Source organism: Mytilus californianus, unplaced genomic scaffold, assembly GCF_021869535.1.
Source record: "Mytilus californianus isolate M0D057914Y unplaced genomic scaffold, xbMytCali1.0.p SCAF_7, whole genome shotgun sequence".
NCBI lineage: Eukaryota > Metazoa > Mollusca > Bivalvia > Mytilida > Mytilidae > Mytilus > Mytilus californianus.
This window is the reverse complement of record NW_026262723.1, coordinates 95568837-95576174: the sequence shown is the minus strand read 5'-3', so window position 1 is coordinate 95576174 and position 7338 is coordinate 95568837. Positions and strand designations below refer to the sequence as shown.

The 7338-nt window shown below is 33.2% G+C and overlaps 1 protein-coding gene across 1 annotated transcript; it reads right to left on the bottom strand.

Moving 5' to 3' along the window:
• Positions 1-242: 242 nt before the first annotated feature.
• Positions 243-5215, bottom strand: LOC127708868 (uncharacterized). Its single transcript, XM_052214037.1, has 5 exons — positions 5039-5215; positions 4277-4312; positions 2273-2419; positions 1541-1686; positions 243-1113 (listed from the first exon to the last, which is right to left on the bottom strand). Exons 1-5 carry the CDS (start codon positions 5121-5123, stop codon positions 922-924), a joined length of 606 nt encoding a protein of 201 aa, XP_052069997.1. The 5' UTR covers positions 5124-5215; the 3' UTR covers positions 243-921.
• Positions 5216-7338: the final 2123 nt, after the last annotated feature.

The following is a 7338-nucleotide window of genomic DNA, read 5'->3' as shown; positions in this document are numbered from 1 at the left end:
CAATATACTGAGAAAGAGAATATTGTTTGAAAGGGTAAACAAATAAAAGTGGCAATTCTTATATTCTCATCTAAAAAGTTCATGTGTAAGTAAAAAAAATGATAACTTCTACTGCTGACTGGAGTTATTAAAAAAAATCAGTACCTACTGGCATCGTGCACCCATGTTTTATTTTTCTTGGTTAAGTCAACCAAACTGTTCTCCTTTTTTTAACAATTATATGAATTAAGAATAGACAAGAATTTCTCAGATATATTTTTATAAATAAAGTATAAAAGTTGTACAAACATATAGGTAAGAAAAACGTCAATATCATACAAACATTCAGTTAGAAAAAAGAAGACTCAAGTACACAATATATGAGAAATTAAATACAAAACTTAACAAAAACGAAAGTACATTAATGTAAATACAATGTATCACAATTAAGGTATAATCACATAAAATTGCATAGTGAATTAATAAATTTCAATGGTATGTAGAAATATTAAAAAATCAACTGCTTAATAAGGGTTAAAGTCGAAATGGATGTAACTGTATCATATTATCATTCAAAAGAATTTTCATGGTCAATAAAATAAATGATATATTTCAGTACATGTCCATGTCCAATAGTGTTATAAGAAATTGATATGCACATATTTTAATTTAAAACCCAAGAGAAAGCAGAATTTGTCAGTATAAGAACATTATTTTTCGTAAATATTTACCCTGGAATTTCATAAGGGACAAAAAAAAAAGAAAGTTTATCTAACACTTCAGAAACCCATTCCTATCCGTTGTTAAAGTGATTTCATTATTTTCTTTAGTTAGAATAGCAACCAATATTATTGCACTCCATCGTTCATCTGTTTGATTAAATGCCTTTGTTTGAAATAAAATTACAACTCTGAAATGTTTTAAATTCATCACTGTCATCTCTTAAAGTTCATCGTGACTTGCCAAAGTAGGTTTTAGTGGTTTAACTGGAACTGAGTGTATTCCATCAACCACAATATTTTCATGTGAATTTTTTGGATCCTTTTCCTTGATGACAGGCTGTGGCATTCGTACATTATCGCCCATAATAACTTCAAACTCCTGTTTTTCGTCATTAAAAATAACTCTACCCTCCTGGAAATATAAATAAGAACATAATTATACCCTTAAAATAATTTCAGCATATCCTGTGTACACAGCAAGAGTAACTAGTGCATTCATTTTTAAATAGAAACAACATTTTTTTCAAAGCTTGAAGGAATAAGTTTTTCTTTTCCTCTCCATCAAAGACTTATTTGTCTCAAACAAAGAAACTTGGTCATGTTTTGTATATAGAAAATGTCATGTGGTTTCGAAAACTTTACTTTCCAGCGTACCTGATGAAATATTATTCTGAAATAAATGTCCAACGCATTGAAATCCGTATTTCTTTCTCGCACCTACAAAAGCTTTTTTCTGTTTCTTTTTTAAATCTTAAATTTTCTTTTTTAAAGAGAGACTAAAGTAAGCCATATTTCTGACAGTAACATGAAAACGTCACATAAGGGTAAATTGAACCTACCGCTGGTTTTCCCGTCTCCGTGTCACGTACACAAACACCAGTAACATCCGTACAGAGTTTCTGTAACAGATCTAAGTAAGACCCTGACTGTTTCCTCTTACTGTAATGCTCCACTAAGCCTGTTGTTATATCTGATTTCTGCTTTTCTGAAAATGGAATTCATATAGCCTCCTTAAAAGTAACAAACACCAACTCAAATATCTAAATAATTTGAATTATATAATTGTTTCTTATCTGTATCATGCACCAGACTTTACGGCGTGAATATAACATGTTACATATTTAATTTTTGCATAAAGAACAACTGAATTAAACACGGAAAATTGTAAAAAATTACAAAGTAGAGACAAAATGTAGTATTTAGCGTAATCAATAAGGACACCATTTTCGTTTCTTTTGTTGTCTCGTATTCTACCTGATTTGATAAATAACAAATACGATTGAGGAACAGAAGGGAAAACCTTTTTCTATTGACATGAAATCAATTCAAATTAATAAAACACTACAATGAAAAAGTATACAAAATAACATGTTCCCATAGGAATTAGAAACCACCAGAAGCAATGTTGTCATAAGTTTTACTTTAACTAATTGCAAAAGAGTCAACTATTGTAATGTCCAAAGAAAGAAGGCGATGGCAATAAGAGAAAACTTCAGCAAACTATATGAATTAATTGATGCTTTCCATTATATTACATTAAATACAAAGTGATAACACACGTGTTGACTTACTAAGAAGCTGTTTACAGGCGCCTCTAACTTTGGATGGGCTGAATTCTGTATCTTTGAAATTATCTTCATCACATACTGTGCGTAAAACTGTTGGTACTTTTTTCTCCAAATTCTGTTTAGAATCGTAGGATAATCGTTTGGAAAGTTCTACAATGACATGATTATATTTAAATGTTGACAAATTGCAGTTGGATACATCATTAATACAGTTCTTTGTGTAAAATCGTCTGCTGGTGTATAATCCATAAAGTTTACCAGCATAGACTTTATGGAAACAAATCATCAAAGGATGTGCCAAAGACAGACAAAAGCGATTCATAATATCTAGTAATATATATATCATATATTACAAGAAACCCATGAAATCTTTGGCATAATAATTTAATCATTACGATGTTTGATAACGAAATTCGTGGTCAACTGATAAGTGCATGTAGTAATTATACTAATATTGAAATATGTAACCGAACTATTTTCGTAAAATTCAATTTCTTCATTCCGTTTTATGGACTCAAGGTTTTGCTGATCTCGGACTAATCTTACTTTATTTCAGAAAGTTGCGATGCATTAAATTGCTGCTTGATTCCTTGTTAGATTTTTGTTTTATTTCAGGCCAAAACTGGTTTCAATTAGGTACATTTTGTTGCGTTTTGTTTTGCATTTTTTGGTTGGTTTAGGTCGAACAGAGTTTCATTTAGATACATTGTGGAGAGTTGTTGCTTGTATTATAAGTCGTAAATTTGAAGTTATATTTGGTGACCGTTTACATGGGTAGCCAAGGACGGAGTCAGACGGACCAAAGGCCTCAAAAACGTTCCTATGCGACAGCCATGATCCTGTAGTTGTCGTTGATTGGTGTCTGCCATAATTTTTAAGTTTATTGTAGTATAAATCAGGCCATTCACTGTTTCACATGTCGTCATCCCGGTGCCTTTTATAGCTTACTTTAAGGTATGGTTTTGTTCACTGTCGATGGCGATACGGTGACCTGTAATTGTTCACAGCTTTGTCCTTTGGGTTTAATGGATAACCAAGTTGTTAAATCGGCAATCATACCACACCTACATATTGTATATGATTTACAATTCAGTTTAAAGCATTTAAATAAAATGTATGCAGCATTTTTATAATGGAATTATAAAAAATACTCTAAAGCAAAAACAAAGGAATTATATCATGAATCTAGTTTCTTCATGTTCTACGAAGTGTTCAAAAATGTATGTGTCCAGGGAGCAGTAGATAAATTCATGCATTAGTCCCAGATGTGTCACTATTTTCTATTTATATACATGGTATTCAACAACAGCGATGCAGCTCATGTTTTACCCCTAACATCAATTATTTTAAGACTTGAGATTATTTACACGTACAAGAAATATTGTACTTGACATGCCTAATTACTCGCATTTCACAGTTGTTGTAACTTGAGCATCAATTATTTCCAAGCTTGTTTCTTGTCAAAAAATAAAACAATCGTTGTGGACATCAAGATTCCCTAGAGTATTATTGGTGTTTCACGTTTGCGACTATTGTTACCTAAATTTATCGATCCATATAAAGAAGAAGAAAATGTTAAAAGGCTCACGTCATTAAATAAAGAGTTGAAAACGACACAATGTTATTACATCAATGACAATGTGGACTTTTGATCAATAGTCATTATGGGGAAATACTGGCCTTGCGGGAACCTTTTATGGACTCAGTAAGGCATGGACCACTCATCTTGACGGGTGGGGTGCGGCAAGGATTTGTATTGTGACACTATACAAATCCTTAGGTGCGGGTATTTTTTCTCGGGACAATTTTTTCCATGTGTAATCAAAAACATATTTTGCAACAAGAACAAGATCAAGTTGGAAAATGATTTCATTTTTCGTTATTTTCAATAGAAACAAACTGTTTTTTTTTCTCAAAACTTTAAGAATCAATCAATTAAAAAAAAGAACATGTCCCCAATGCAAACTCGCGCATATAAATAATCGGTGCATCATCTCTTTAGCTCACCTTTCGAAACGGCTTCACATCCAGCACATAATACATCTAAAATTAAAACCAAAACATAAATGAATGAATGAAAAATTAAATACCAAATATATGTTGCTTAATAATTTTATTTGTTACAAAATCCAGTACAAAAGGGTTGTCGCTGAAATACACATTAACATAGGAAAAAATAACAAAGTGAGACACAACAAGCAAAAAGACACACATCAATTATTCACGTCTATTATTTCCACTGACGAATATCTGGTTATGTTGCATCTATACATGTGTAGAAAAACGGGGGTGGCCAAAAAAAAATAATGACTAGAGAAAAATGAGCAAAAAAAAATAAAGAATAGAGATTAATGGGTTGTAAAAGCATAAAGAATAACTGTAGAAAATAAAAGTATTAGCTTGGTGATAAAATACTGATTACAGAAATGAATGATGTACAAAATAAAGAAATCATATAATTACAGAAAAACATTATAGTATTTGTTTTTCATTGGAGGTTTACAGAATAAGCGTTATTTTCAAAGATAAAGAAAAATGCATTAAAAAATTTTAAAATACAGAAATTAAATATCCTATTAGAATACATACATGTATGTGTCGAGAACATGTCTTAGTAAAATCGGTTAAATGCTTTAATCGGTCAAACCATCAAAATTACAAAAATAAGGTACAATGTCAACAATGTCATCATATCAGAACTGTTTTTATTTATAAACACAATTATCGAACATCAATGATCAAACCAGACATTATCAGAACTTTACTTACCTTTTGGTAATTCCTCTTCTTTCTTACTCCCTGATATTGTTGAATAAATACAAGAAAACAATAAAAGAGCTTTTAAGACATTCATTTTAAATAATCTGCAGTGTAGGATCCTGTAGATTTGTCCGATCAAATAAGTAAAGAACACGTATCAAAACTCGTTTCCCATGTAAACAATAATAAATCGATATCATTTAAATGTTTTAAAAATATCAAAATCGTTCCGGGCATAAAATTTCCGGATCAAGAATACACCGAAGTTTAAACAGTTTGTCTTTACCTTTTTTATAAGAGACCACTTCTGTGTAAAGATAAAAATCCAAAGCATTTGATGCCTCGAAGTGGTGAATAGTCATGAACATTTTCCATAAATCTGCAGTGCGTTACCACATTACTAAGACATTTGGGAAACTTTTGTAATTCCTATATTTCAGATGATGGATGGTTGAATTTATCTATTTATCTATCTTCCCGTCTAGGAGTGGACTCATTTTGAGTGTAGGTACTCCAGCATGACGAACAGCTGGATGTATGTTATTGCAAAATATGATGGTGGCAGGTATAAATGAATATTTGAAACAGTCAAGTTTGGTTCGTATCCTGTCTGATGCTGTGTGCAACTGAGCCACGGGTACGTCCTGGTGTTGTGGAATTGGAGCAGGTGGACATGAACTTCTACATCACTGTTTGCGATTTTGTAGAACATTACTACTCTGTTCCTGGTTCTCCTGTGTTCTTGTGGTTCCCAACCTAGTTGTTGAATCATGTTTGTGACACATGCAGCCAGGGTCCCTTGTGTAGTAATTCCCTGTGATAAATCGCACAGCCTGGCGTTGTACATTTTCTAGTTGCTGGATATGCTGTTGCTGGTAGGGATCCAAGATAGGGCTGACATACTCGAGGACAGGCCTCACTAATGTTGTGTAAGCCTAACTCTTTACCTCCTTATGACAATTTCTGAGGTTCCTACGCAGGAATCCAACTGATCGGGTGCCCGGCTTTTGCTGTCATCTGCTTGATGTGCTCTCGCCACGACAGATCCTTGCTGATGTAGACGCCAAGGTACTTCCCACCTAGGACACTTTCAAGAGTATGACCATGAAGATAGTAGTCAAATTTGATCAGGTTGCGTTTCTTGCAGATGTGTATGGCGGTACATTTCTGTGGATGGAATGCCATCTGCCAATCTTTTTCCCATTTCTCCAGTTGAGTTAAATCTTCTTGCAGTTGGATGGAGTCGCTGATAGATCTAATACTAGTAGGCCGATAAATCAAGCAATCATCAGCAAACAATTTTACACTGGATTTGATAGATTCCGGGAGGTCGTTTATAAAGACTAGAAAGAGCAGGGTCCCATGACTGTATCCTGTGGCACTCCTGAAACTACCTCTGCTTCGTCTGATGATGTACTCTCAACTAGCACATGTTGTTTCCGATTGTTAAGGAAGCTCTCAACCCATTTGAGAGTGTACTCACAAACACCGTAGTATTTAAGCTTTTGGGGTAGTCGCTGTTGTGGCACCTTATCAAACGCCTTCGCAAAATCAAGTAGTATTGCGTCGATTTGTTGGCCATTTGATAGTCCGCTTGTGAGGTCGTGTATTCTGGTAATAAGCTGTGGCTCACAAGCATTTGCTGCGGAATTCGTGTTAGGCTGGTGTTAATTTGGAGTGCTATTCTAGATGATACATTATCTTGGAGTGAAGTATGTGCTCCATTACTTTTGAGCAAATGCCAGTTAAAGATACTGGACGGTAATTTGCGGCAGTACTTTTGTCTCCTTTTTTGAAAAAAAACCAGTTTTATATATGTAATAGATGATTCTTTTATAAAAGACAAAAGTCACCAGAAAGAGAAGAAAAAGGCTGAAAGAAAGATCAATATTATATATATAATTGACAGCTACCAGCTTCTGATTTGTTTTGAGTATATCAAATGTAAATGTATCGAATACCCTATATCAGAAGTTTATCTTAGGCATTTATCAGCTGAGAATTCGACTACCGCAGGAAAAAGTTCTTTAAGGTTGGCCTTTTCGCCTTCGTCGATCGGTTTATCTCGTAAGATTATCATGATGTGATTTGACTATATCTTATACATAAAAAGTTTCCGTTTACTGTAAAAATTAATTAACAGTATTGATATATTTATTTAATTCATCGATCCGAGTCATTAACTGCTGTTCATGTTTCTATATGTCGGATTAACGAGATTAGGATTACATCGGATTTTACATTTGATTTAATATTTTTATGTTTTAAGTGATAGTTGTCAAAATGTAACAAACGAGTTTCAACTTGTC

Bases quoted from the DNA above. Each gene is read 5' to 3' on its own strand.
- LOC127708868 (XM_052214037.1), bottom strand. From the start codon at position 5,123: ATGAATGTCTTAAAAGCTCTTTTATTGTTTTCTTGTATTTATTCAACA. The intron at 1,687-2,272 runs GTAAGTCAACAC...TTCCATTTTCAG, and splicing joins CGCCTGTAAACAGCTTCTTA to AAAAGCAGAAATCAGATATA. The intron at 1,114-1,540 runs GTAGGTTCAATT...TTATATTTCCAG, and splicing joins CGGAGACGGGAAAACCAGCG to GAGGGTAGAGTTATTTTTAA.